This window comes from Mytilus trossulus, chromosome 14 (assembly GCF_036588685.1).
Source record: "Mytilus trossulus isolate FHL-02 chromosome 14, PNRI_Mtr1.1.1.hap1, whole genome shotgun sequence".
NCBI classification, from domain to species: Eukaryota; Metazoa; Mollusca; class Bivalvia; order Mytilida; family Mytilidae; genus Mytilus; species Mytilus trossulus.
This window is the reverse complement of record NC_086386.1, coordinates 36,286,324-36,300,302: the sequence shown is the minus strand read 5'-3', so window position 1 is coordinate 36,300,302 and position 13,979 is coordinate 36,286,324. Positions and strand designations below refer to the sequence as shown.

At 31.9% G+C, this 13,979-nt stretch overlaps 2 protein-coding genes across 2 annotated transcripts in view; one reads left to right on the top strand and one right to left on the bottom strand.

Moving 5' to 3' along the window:
* The window catches only part of LOC134697705 (gamma-aminobutyric acid type B receptor subunit 2-like), a 32,200-nt gene extending 31,272 nt beyond the window's left edge, over nucleotides 1–928 (top strand). Inside the window, exon 16 of the mRNA XM_063559989.1 lies at nucleotides 211–928. Within this exon, the coding sequence (XP_063416059.1) occupies nucleotides 211–898 (688 nt within the window). The 3' untranslated portion in view covers nucleotides 899–928. The remainder of the gene's footprint in view (nucleotides 1–210) is intronic.
* Nucleotides 929–1,769: 841 nt separating this feature from the next.
* On the bottom strand, nucleotides 1,770–5,157 carry LOC134695878 (uncharacterized). The gene is made up of 3 exons (XM_063557347.1): nucleotides 4,986–5,157; nucleotides 3,327–3,537; nucleotides 1,770–1,914 (listed from the first exon to the last, which is right to left on the bottom strand). The coding sequence occupies exons 1-3, from the start codon at nucleotides 5,095–5,097 to the stop codon at nucleotides 1,806–1,808; spliced, it is 432 nt and encodes a 143-aa protein (XP_063413417.1). The 5' UTR covers nucleotides 5,098–5,157; the 3' UTR covers nucleotides 1,770–1,805.
* Between the last annotated feature and the right edge of the window lie 8,822 nt (nucleotides 5,158–13,979).

The window sequence follows — 13,979 nt, the reverse complement described above, 5'->3', positions numbered from 1 at the left end:
GCTGTAGTCAAGTCGAAATAAGGAAATCAAACTAGGTGTGTTCATAAAATGATGTGCAAATACAGTCGTCTTTGATGATAAAATAAACTTTCTATTGTGTGTAGTTCAGTCAGCAACAAAAAGAAACACGTGCAAACTATATAATTCAACCGATTATACTAAATTAAGAAGATTTGTAAAATTATTAACTCATGTTGTACCATTTTGTAGACGTTCTATTATTGTAAACGGAGAAGAAGTCAGTATTGATGGATTTGGTTCCGACTCATCAGATAGTAGTGTATCAGATAGTGATACTATTGCCTCTGGTAATATAGTTCAGCCATTTGCTAACAAACGGAATCCTCTGCGTATGAGCATAAAGAATGCGGCAGCATCAACTGCACGTCGATTGTCACTTTGGCGAAAAGCAATTACCGAAAAACATAGTAGAGAGAAGCCGAATGCAAATAATCTTCAACAACGAAATCATCTTACATTAGACATTAGAAAACCTAAAAGAACGAACTTAGAGAATGACATTTGCATATCGGATAACCTTCAAGTTCCTAGTATTGTAAGTTATTCACATTTGAATGATATGAATTCTAGACAAAAATGGAGAATAATGTTAACACCAGAATCAGAAAGTGAAGATGTTATTGAAATTACTTCAATCTCTCCAGATATGTCTATAGAGACCTGCATTGCTGAAGATACAGACAGAGGAATCGTCAGATCGAACTTGCTAAAAGGGGAGGTAACCCCTCGACGAATTGACAGAAAAGATGAATTGTTAAGTTTTCTTTTACTAAATGAAAGACGAAAAAGAATACAAAAATTACAAACTGATATTAAGCACATTCACGAGGAGCTAGTTAATTTAGAGGAATTGGAATACGTAGTTTCTAATGTTTAGAATCGTTAAATTATTCTTTATGGTTTGTATCGAAAACACATACTACGAATACTGAACAAATAGAATTAATTAACTAGATAATTATACAATATTACATGATATGTAGTTGTCATAAATTTGACAGCTGTTATCAAATAGTCATATGGATGTTGATATCAAAAAGTAGGTTTCTATGTATGTTGGCAATTGTTTTTGTTGCAGTTCAGTGTTGCTGTTGTTTTCCTCTTAACGTTTTTGTGTTCCCTCGTGTTTTGTTTGAGAGCCGTATTTGTGTTCGTTTAATCGACGTATGACTATTGAAAAGAGGTATACTAATGTTTGTTTGTTTAAAATGTTACATCCTCAATCATACCATTTGATAAATCATTTAGTGCTATTTCAAACTTACATATCGATGAAAGTAGTTACCTTGATAACACTTTGTTTGTAATGTTTAGAATCGTGAATTTATTCGTTATGGTTTGTATCGAAAACACATTGCACGAATATTGAACAAAATAGAATTATTTAACTAGATATTTATACAATATAACATATCGATAAAAATAGTTACCTTTATAACACTAAGATAAAATAATTTACTTCTTTGGTTTTCTTACATTTGTAAATAACAAAAAAAATAACTAAAAGAAGACTAAAAAGAAAATTAAAAACCTCCATCTTTGCCTTATGTTTAAGAACGTTCAGTTTCTAAAAACTTTTGAATTGTTTTAAGGCGAATTTCTTAAGTGTTTTTTATAAATCAGTTGCGAAGCATTTATTTATTTATTTAAAAAAAACGTTCGACAAGCCTCTAATCTATAACGAGTGGAATAATGCCGTATGAAAACAAAAAGATGGCTAAAAAAAAGTTTAATAGATATCCCTTGAAACAAAAAACGGGTAGTCTATCATTTGAAGACTACAATTAAAAAAACGCAGTTTCACTCCCCCTTTCACCACTACTGAATCCCCCATCAGTGCCTCTATTGCCAGAGTCAACTTGCATATGTGGTACATTTGTATTAGCCGTACTCCTGAAATTAATAAACATTATGATAGTATTGTCATACATTGAGACATATTCAAGATGTAAGATAAATGTTTACAGAATTGAAAATAATTGGGATATCTTTTTTTATATTACAGTTTGTTACGTGAAAAAGATATTTACAAACACTTAACATATTTTATAATCCTAAAAACCTGGATGATTAAAAACATGCAAAGTGGAGGAAAATTAAAACATAAAAATTGTATCGAAAAGAGTGTAACGATGTAAGGAGTTAAACATGCGAAATGATTTAGGTGTTTGGTGTATGGAGTAATGGCGAAGTAAGGAATATGTTGAATGATGTATAGTGACTATGTATAGTGTATGGTGCATTGTTTATGAAGTATGGTTTATGGTTGATGGTTTAATATAATGTACGGTGAAACGAAGTAATGTGTATGGTGTATAGTTTATAGTGTTATAATTCTTATATGATTTGCATATCTATAAATACTTGAATTGGATTGGTCAATTTGAATTTTTCTCTAAGTTTACAATTCGATAAACCATGTTTCCGAAACTACTTTTGTAATCTATTCATGCGCGATACACAAGCTTGCAGTGATCCCGGGATGTTCAGCAAATTTAAATTTAAAAACAATTGCATAACAGCTGTGACTATTCAAGTGTATATATAACAAAAAAAAGAATTTAATGCACTAAAGCTTCAAAAATGTATAAAAATAAAATTTAATAAAATTCCCCGAAATTTCATGAAGGATTTGTCGAATTTACGTCATGGCAAAACACGACGTCATACGATTGAAAACTTTCAGACGGAAGATTATTTCGTTACTTGTTCGCTTCAAATTCGGATAGTATCTAATTAAAATGTAGTTTTTGAGGTAGGTGCTATTTCATTTTAGATTCTGTTGCATTTGTCGGACATTTAAGTTTTTTAGAAAGTCAAGATGGCGGCGTACTCCTTAGTTACGACATGCCATTGTGTTTCTGATGGTACAAATAGTAGCCATCAAAGTAATAATGTAAATTAATAATCGCGTATGTTTGGCTGAAGAATTATAAGGATTAAACACATTTTTTCTAGAGACCTGGTTATTGATGTGTAAACCTTGTCTCTTACTCACAAACTTGACATAGGACTTTTATTCAGTTTGTGAGTTAATCGCCCCAGTTTACACATCAATAACCTCTAGAAAAAATGTGTTTAATCCTATAATGATGTATGGTATATGAAGTATGGTGCATAAAAAGTAAAAATTCTCAAAGGAATTTTTAAAACGGAAAGTCCCTAATAAAATGGGCAAATCAAACGAATGGATAACAACTGTCATAATGTAATGGTGTAAATGTACATGGTATTAACAAAAAAGTGGGAAATTGCACCATATAAGGACAACATATGATTTTGTTTTTGTCGAATTCAGAACTTACATCATTGACATCATCATCATTCCACCCATCATCATCATACCCATCGTAGCAGCACTTGAGCCAACCGCTGTCCCGGGTGACGCGGCTGCCATCATTGTTCCTGGGTTGTTATTAGCAGTCTGTGTCATCGTCATCATCATTGGCATCATTGCTGGCATCATCATTGGTATGAACAAAGCAGCAATGACTAATAAGGGTAAAATTCCTAAAACTAAAACATTAATATCATTATTTATTAAACTGAAATTGTGTCATCGTATTGCTAGATCTGCTAGAATTACTATTACTTCTGCGTGTTGTGATTTTTATCGGAAATAATCAATGGACAGTAAAGAAAGAAACCACAACAATATAAAACCAGAAAGATATTATGGTGGAAATATGTGCATTGAACAGAAATCTACGTTATCTAAAGTTAATAGTTATCAAAGGTACCAGGATTATAACTTAGTACGCCAGACACGCGTTTCGTCTACATAAGACTCATCAGTGACGATCAAATCAAAATATTTATAAAGCCAAACAAGTACACAGTTGAAGAGCATGGAGGATCATAATCCAAAAAGTTGTGCCAAATACGGTTATGGTAATCTATTCCTGGGATAAGAAAATCCTTAATTTTTCAAAAAATTCAGAGTTTTGTTTTCAGGAAATTTATAAAACTGACCACATTATTGACATTCTTGACTACTGTGCTGCTGAAACCCTCGGGGACGAAACGTCCTTCAGCAGTGGCATCGACCCAGTGGTGTAAATAGTTATGTTTTCAGGAAATTTATAAAAATGACCACATTATTGATATTCATGTCAACTGACCACAACTAAGTGTTGACTACTTGGCTGAAAATACTCCATTGAAGACGTAATGGACTTTTCACTTGGTATAAGACTATGGTCAATTAAATGTCGAGTACTCCTATTCATTCCGCCTTGCAAAAAAATTAAAATCCGTTCCTGGAAGTCCATGAAGACAAAAACTTAATTGAAGCCGTTTTCTTTTTTTTATATATAATATGCTATGAAGAGAGTTTCATTCATTTTTTTGTGAATTCAAAATAGTATTTTATGAATGTTCCACAAATTTGAAAACGGTTTAAGGAATGGATGATGATAACATGTTTATATGCATAAGGAATCAAAGGCTACGAATGTGTGCAACGACCAAACAAACATAATAAGCTTAGGACATTTAGACGTCAAACAGACATCATCAACAAAAGACAGACGTAAATATACCACTCCAATCTCAAAATAATACGAATGAATTTTTGCAGACAGTTATAATAGTTCCTATATTTTTTTTTTCTAAAAAAGAGATAGTTTCAACTTCATAATACTAACCGGTCTTACAAGTTTGTTTCATGTAAAGTAAAAATGTATATAGCTTGTTATGATAAGTTAACTATAATTATAAACGAGGGTCTATGGGTATCTTTTATTTTTGTATTCTTTGATATTCGGGTATGTTTATCAGTTCTTTATATTTTTACCCAATATTCTCTATTCTTTACATTAAACCGCCCATTATTCACTACTGTTTATAGTTTTATTAACTATTTTTCACCAATCTGATATTATGTCCAGCTTTCCTAAATATTGAACCGTTATTCTCTATTCTGTACTTTCAACCCAGAAACTAATAACTTTTGTGCTACTTACGCCCACTTGAGTTAGATGAAGGACGGCGTCCAGAATTACGTATTACTATCGTTGCTGGTTCTTGTTGTACATCGGGGAATTGAACTGGATACGGATAAGGGATTGGGACCATGTTCGATGAATCAGTGCAGACTAATATACATGACAAGACTATGAAGCATGACACAAGATAAGCCATCATTCCTGTAACAAAGTAGAAAATAAATTAACGGTTATGGTAAAATAGAATTAAAAGCTTATTATTAACAGTGCATTTATAATGCGATAGAAAAGAGGCGAAAGACACCAAAAGGGTATTCGAACACACTGACAATGACATGGCAAAAAATGAAATACGGAAAAATGACAAAACGCAACACAGAAAACTAAAGACTGCACAATACGAACCCCTTCAAATGCCTGTGGTGATTTCAGGTGTTCCAGAACGGTAGACCTAATAAATATCCCGCTCAATATGTGGCTCCTGTCGTGTTGCTGGTGAAAATACATAACCAATGAAAATATAAAAAAGGAGATGTAGTATGATTACTAATGAGACATTTATCTATGGACTTGAACAATTATAGACAACCATAGGGTCCTCAGCAAGGAAACAAACGCATACCGTAGGGCCGCATATAAATAGCCCCGACATGATGAAATTTAAACAAATCAATTTAGAAAGCTAACGGTCTTATTTCTAATAAAACAATTTATGGAAAACAAATTTCACATACGTAAACCAACGACCAACACTTAACTACAGGCTCCTGAATTGGGAGAGGCACAAAAATAATGGCGGGCATGGTCGGGAAATTATAGTTTAAAACCAATAACTTCTTATGAAAAAAAACATCAGGGGACGGGAATATGGTTTGACAATTGAAACATATCCCCGGTCATCTTTGAAACAGACATTCCATGACGGAAAAAATAACTCGCTAAAGCGTCCGTAGTATTTTCGTTAATGTCCCTTTAAAAGTTACAAATACATTTAGCCAAAGCAATCTGTTTTCTCCTTTTTTATTTATCGCATAATATGTATTTTAATGTTGATAACGTGCAATAGAATTAATTTCTGGATATCGCGTTGGTTTTTCTGTTGGTTTTTTTTTTGTTGGGTGTTAATACAACTTTGGAATTTGCGTTTTTGCGTTTTCTTGGTTTGCGATTGTTTGCGTTTGTCAAACACTGCATGAAATAGTAACATAATTTTTATCTTCGATTTTGAAGGAAAAAAATGGTATACATCCAGTAAGTCACAGTCATAACGATATTGATTTATAATTATTAGTAGTAGTAGTCATAAGTAGTATCTGATTTGATAATATAAATTTGGAAATAACTTGACTGGATAATATAATTTTTAAATGCTGTAAATTTTCACAATGAGTATTAACGTATATATACAGTAATTGGTAATTTTAATTAGTAGCTCCTAAAGATGTTGAAGCAAGTGTTTTCGTGTTTGACGTTGATGCCTTGAGATTTTACAGATAAAAAAGTATAAATCGCTAAATATTGATAGCTATACTCGAAAGCAAAAACGCAAATGCTCCATCGCGAAAACACGAAATATCAAAAGCAAAAGCGCTAAACGAATTAGATTTTGCGTTAAAAAAAATGAATTTTAGCCATTGCGGATTCGTATTTTTTCGAAAACAAAGAAAAAATATCTCAAATATATTTTAGAGACGATGACTGATCCTGAATGTTATAACTTACTGGTTATTTCATTAAAGGGGCACTAGCTGTAAATTTCAAGTTCATCGTTTTGACTCAAATTCTCATATATAAATATCTGTCTAGATGACATCAAATCAATTACAAATGTTTTTACTTTTACAAATGAGTGTTTATGGAATCGAATCAGTAAATCAAATTGATTACCTTTGTTCCTCTTTTAATGTTGTAATTTTTTTTTTCCTTTTAATAATTGAACACGCCTAAATCATACGTTCCTCATTCACATCTGAGGGATTAAATTAAAGGTGGCATGAATACAGATTCAATCAGGTCAAGTATTCACTTGCAAGTGAATAATTCATCAACATTGTTTGTTGGCACAAAATTGAACAAAGCTGGCTGCTATTGTATGTATGTATGAATGTGCGAAGATCCCTCCGTGAACGGAGCATCCCACGCTTGCTGCGAGGGTACAGTGGAATCCGTGTACCATTCCTATCAGAATTAATGGAGATGTGTCTCTAATTTCTATACAACCCACCACCAGGACAAGCCCCAACCCAACACAGAGAGAGTGTTAGGAGACACAGGGAAGTCTGTTATTGTATATTATATTATTATTATATTATTATAGGACTAATTTTTCATTAACTATCGAACAATCGTTCATAACCCGCCGTCTTTTTAATTGATAGTAGAATCTTCAACTAGTATTTTGTTGTTTTGATGTGACTTGATACAGTAATCCTCTAATTATCAATGCAAATACTATTTGAATCAAAAGTGTACAATAGTACTCAACGTATTACAAAAAAAAAACAATACAAAATAAAACATCATTAAAAATCTATTAAAATGTTTTTAACTTTTTCAATTGAATCAATCTTAGTTTTCAATATCATATTTGTGTATGATTTTTCAGGCAGATTTTTGAACAACAAAGCAACACCAAGATATATATATTTATAGTTGATATCTTAACCCAGAGGCTAATTAAGAAGTAAAACAACACGTGAATACACAACGCAAAGGTACCCAAATTGCACTTTTTTTTACCTTTTTTGTCGTAATTTTATCTATGATCCAAACCACAGTGTGGGAACGGAACTGTACGGTTTTCTAATAATTTGGTCATTCGGGAGACTGTCAAGCAGTGCTCCGACATTCGCAAAATAACAAGTTGCTTGATGGAAACTTTGACGAACTCTTATGTTACTATATAACGTTTCTGCTTCAAAATTTGATAGCTCAAACATTCTTTATGTAAATATGAACCAATAAAATAATTAGAAAGATATATGCATCAAAACGTTTTCCTTAGAATGGTGGAGCTCCGTGTAAAACGATCAAAATTGTCACACAACAGCGATCAAAAATGTCAAATAAACATCGAAAAATCAATGTTTGCTACCTGAATTTTCACATGTATCTTTTCTGATATATAGTCTTACCTGTCTGAAAGTTTCAAAGCCATTGTCTCAGTAGAAATCTTAATTTATTCATTTTCTCCATGTCGGATATTTTTATTGACTGTACAATCGCTCGCAAGTTTACTGTAATATCACTCGGAGCCTTCCTGTACACTCACTCGGAGCTTTCCTGTAGAATTGCTTGGCCAAATTTATTAAATTCATTGTATATGCATTGCATTGGTTGTTTATTGCTGTCTTATTATATTCATATATGGTATTTGAAGTGAAAATAAGCATATAACCAGTTATTTTGACAATTAAGATTCTATCAAGGAACCCTTTTATATATGCTGACTATATCAGAGACAAAAACAAAATGTGTACAATTGATATAAAAAAGAAGGTGTGGTATGATTGCCAAAGGGACAACTCTCTACAAGAGACCAAAATGACACAGAAATTACCAACTATAGGTCACCGTACGGTCGTTAACAATGATCAAAGCCTATACCGAATAGTCAGCTATAAAATGTCCCGAAATAACAATGTAAAACTAGAAAACTAACGGCTTTTTATGTACAAAAAAGGAACGAAAAACAAATATGTAACACATTAACAAACAACCACTGAATAAGTATACAAGACAAAACTAAAAGGACAGTACAAAATATGTTAAGAATCTAATTTAAAATGAAAATGAAAATAATCCTCGTACAAAATAAATATTTATGTATTCCGAAAAGGTGACTAGATTCTCTGGAAGGGTAATTATCATTTTTTGAATTTTACTTAATATATTATTTACCAGCAATTTAAAAAAATATTATAAATACATGCTTGAATAATACAACAAAAAAATTTTCATCACAGGTTTGGGATATTGAAACAAGGAATTCGAATGAAGAAGGGTGGTAGCTAACCAATGACACGTATATGTCAATAAACATGATATTAGAATAAGAAGATGTGGTATAATTTCAAATGAGATGTCTGTTTATTACAAGTTATAGCTATTGGTAGAAAAATCTCCAGTAAAATTAAATTTTATCAAGGATGAGAGAGGACTTGATATCTGAAAGACAGAGTAAACACAAAATCCTTCAACACATTTTTTTTTTATATCAATGTCACGATTCAGGAACTTTTCAATATTCCCAACTATAGCATCCGACAAATGAACGAAACAGTTGGTTTATCAGACCACATTAATTTTATATCTTCAATATTAAAATAAGGAGATGTGATATGATTGTCAAAGTTCAAAAAATAAATGGATTTAAGCAATTATAGTCGGCTATAAAAGGTCCCAACATGAAACATAAGAATCAATACATTTCGAACTTAACTGACGGCCTATTTCATAATAAAACAATTTACCAAATACATATACGACAGACATGAACCAACGACTCTTGACTTGAAACAGGTACATAAAGAATTTGGCAGGGTTAAAAATGTCTGTGTGCGCTCATTTCTCTCCAAAACTAGCACAGCATAAGACCAAACTATAAAAAATCAGATGAATGATCGGATCATCATACTATCATTGACGATATCAAGTGCGGATCCCGCCTTTCTGCAAAAAGGGAAACCAAACCACGGAACACCATGAAACGTCCACATTATAAAAAATTCGGAAAAATGGGGTTTCAACCACCAAAACTCCCTCTTCCTGCATACCAGATCCGCTAATGCAGGCTGCATCCATTCAAATAAAACTGAGCGTCAAACATCATTAACACTTTTGAGTGTGTAATTGAGGTTTAAAACAATTGTAAGGGTTCCGCGAAACCCAGTGTCTCGCCTACTTTGGCTGTTAATTGCAGGCTCAACAAAAAAGAGGAAACAAATCAATGAAAATATTCCTCTTGATACTATCTTTTGATTGTAAATAAGAAGCTTCCGTCCAGGATAGTTAATGAATCTAATAAAGGTAAAAAAAACTTAAACTGCAGATTGTAAGAAATGTTAACTGGAGGAAAACTAAGTCCATTTATAAGTAACATGTAGATACACAGGTACAAAGTTTTAACAAAATGTTCTTCTAGATACTAGCTTTTGATCATAAACAAGCTTCTGTCTAAGTTTGGTACAAATCAAAAATAGTATAAGAAAGTTATTTAAATTTTAAGAACTTTAACCACAGAGTGAATGGGGTGTTTCCTGGCAGAAAATCTAAGTCCATTCAAAAGTAAAACACGAAACAAATGGATTTAATTTTTTTTCAAGATTTACTTCTGGATACTATCTTATGATCAAAAACAAGCTTCTGTCCAAGTTTGGTACAAACCCAGGATAGTTTAAGAAAGTTATCAAAATTTGAAAAACTTTAACCACAGAGTGAATGTAATGTTTCCCGGCAGAAAAACTAAGTCCAGTCATAGGTAACTTACGGAAAGTATAGAATTTTATTTTTACAAAATTTACTTCATGATATTATCTAATGATCATAAACAAGCTTCTGTCCAAGTTTGGAAGAAATCCAGTACAGTTTAAGAAAGTTATTAAAATTTCAAAAACTTTAACCACAGAGTGAATATTTATGGACCCCGCCGACGACGACACCGACGCCGACGGAATGTAGGATCGCTATGTCTCGCTTTTTCGACTAAAGTCGAAGGCTCGACAAAAATGAAAAAAATACCTACTAACTAACTGTTATTAAATCGTAACAGAAAAAGGAGAGAAAAATCATGCCAGACATATGTGGTATTTTGATTGCAGTAAGCCATCAGTTTCCAGTTTTGGGAGAAAAAAATAATTTGTTTTTGATTCTGAGCTGCCACTCTATGTAATACTAAAATTGAAAGAAGGAATAATTTTCGACTTGTCGCGAAAATAAATAGATTGTTTTACGACGCATTCGAAAAAATAAGTTTGCCAGAAAAAAATCCATAGCCCCCCCCCCCCCCCCCCACCCCCCTAATACCTTCGACAAGCTTGCTTGCTAGCTGGACCGTAAAGCCATAACAAGGTAAAGTATGTTACTCTCCTTTCGGAGTAGCCTAATTGGCCAAACGATGAAAAGAATAGCTCCAAGGGATTGTACAGGAAGGCTCCGAGTGATATTACAGTAAACTTGCGAGCGATTGTACAGTCAATAAAAATATCCGACATGGTGAAAATGAATATATATAGATTTCTACTGAGACAATGGCTTTGAAACTTTCAGACAGGTAAGACTATATATCAGAAAAGGTACATTTGAAAATTCAGGTAGCAAACATTGATTTTTCGATGTTTATTTGACATTTTTGATCGCTGTTGTGTGACAATTTTGATCGTTTTACACGGAGCTCCACCATTCTAAGGAAAACGTTTTGATGCATATATCTTTCTAATTATTTTATTGGTTCATATTTACATAAAGAATGTTTGAGCTATCAAATTTTGAAGCAGAAATGTTATGTAGTAACATAAGAGTTCGTCAATGTTTCCATCAAGCAACTTAATTGTTATTTTGCGAATGTCGGAGCACCGCTTGACAGTCTCCCGAATGACCAAATTATTAGAAAACCGTACAGTTCCGTTCCCACACTGTGCAAACATGATTAACGATCTAGTTCCCGTTCTGTGTTTATTTTGTAGATGTGTAATTATTCATTATATTTTTGTTTTGAATCTATACTGAATCATAAAAATGTGTTTGAATAGACTCAAAAACGGTCCATGGTTCTAAATTAATGAGTGCCCAAATTGCATCCATGATCATGATCATGATGCTTTAATTTTAAAATCAAATTACGGATAATTTTTAATTTTATTCAAATATTTAGAACAATTAGACATTAATCTTCGCTTACTATTAATTTCTCAAGAAATGGATGCTTAAAACATATTTTATTTTCTCATTTTCACAAGATGAGCTTTTGATGGATGTTACATGGCGAATTTTCAGTACATTTTACCTTTTGCAGTTATATAGCTATAAAAGTATGAACATTCACGGTGTTCATTCTGTCGATAACTTTAATAGGTTTTTTCTTTGACTATTAATTATATATAATGACGGCTTTGTTCTAAATTCATTGGATGTGAACTAATTAATATTTTAGGCTAGATTTATGATTTTGTTTAGTTGTTGTCAGCTGCTAGCTAGCTAACTGTAACTGCGAGTTCTCTGGAACAAGTGTTTTGTATCTTTAGTGCTTTTCTATTGATCTGATCAGTTAAATCCTACTTAACACATTTGTTTAGCTAGATCGTATGTAGACTGTTACACCACTGCCACATGAAAGAAGGATTGGGCGCCCGCAAACATGTTTTAACCCCGACACATCATATATGTGCCCGTCTGAATGCAGGAGATTGTATTTAGATGTTGTCGTTAGTTGCTGAATATCTTATGTGTTTTTAGTTTATCACTTTGTACTTTAGTAAGTTTTTTGTATGATTTGTTTAACCTGTTCATTGCGGGTTTTTATAGCTTGCTATTCAGTACGGATTACTATGTTTATTCAAAGCCAATGATGTAAGAAACGTTGACTGTGCGCACTTTTTTAGAATGAAGCGCTTCTGCTATTCATACAAAATGTACTTTGGTCAACGCTTTTACACCCCAATAAAGTTACAAAAAGAAGCATTCAATTCTTAATTGATAAATGTAGTTTTGATAAAGGGGTTCTGAATAATATTTAGTTGTGCAAATATTGTTAAAATAGAAATTATGGTTTGATTAAGAGATGCAAAACTGTTGTTTCTTATCACGTTTGTGAAAAAAATAATTAGATCAACATTAAAGTTGTTCACGTTTTAAATATGAAACCATTAGTTTTCATTTAATATATAAAAGAAAGTGAAAAAATAAAAGTAATGTGTTTCCTTTGATTATAGTTACTACTTTCAAGAATAAAATTATGATTAATCTCTTAAAAAATAAAATAATTTACCTTATTACGTAATGCAAGCCCTGGTTGAATTACTAGATTGTTGTAAACGTCAGTTTTCTTTATAAAAAGAAAATAATATTTATTACCTACTTTTTTAGTGCAAAAATCCAAAGATGTTTACCCTAATCTATATTTACTTTATCATTCTACATTTTATGAACTCAAAATAACCAATTGGATATTACAAAACATGCATTTTACAGATCGTTAGAGGCAACATCTAGGTTAATTGAAAGAAAAAAAACAGGTATATTCTGTCAAAAGTCGGGACATTCTTGTATGTTTTCTTCATGGTGTCAAAATGTCAAGTAGTTTCAAGAAATATTCTTTTCGTTGCATTTTAAAAAAACAAGAATTATACTTATCCTTAAAATATAACACATGATTTTGGTAATAAAAGAAATTCGCAGCTTTTCCCGTTGTACTCCTTTATTTTTAATGAATGCAGTGCTAGCAAGGAATTCCATAGAACAATAATATAAATTAAAAATATTGATTAAACCAAATTTACAAATGGACTTACACCTTTTAACTATATAAAAGATGCTCTCGACTTTCGTGGATCAGCCAGAGATTTTTGTATAGTAAAGGTTGCTTCGGATTTTTTAAAGACAATAAACGCCAGCACATCATGAACAAACAAATGCGTTAAGTATTCTTCGAACCTTGATATATAAAGGTTTTCAAACTTTGATTTGGATGGAGAGTTGTCTAAATTGACACACATACCGGTACCACATCGTTTTCTATATATTTACAATTTAATCACGAATACCTCTCTAATAAAGTCTTTTTTCCAAAAATTAATGGGACCAAATCCTAATTTTCTATTAAATGCAATGAAATATTTGACGTTTGAAAGTTCGCATTTGTATATGTAAAAAATTTCAGTTTACTATTATGTATTTTTACTGTTCTAATATTGTAATAACTTGCATATTTCATATTACAAAGGACTACAGAAGTGGTCATTAACTTCAGCATACTTTATGATAATACCTGTCAATGGCATTACATGGTGTCCTTCT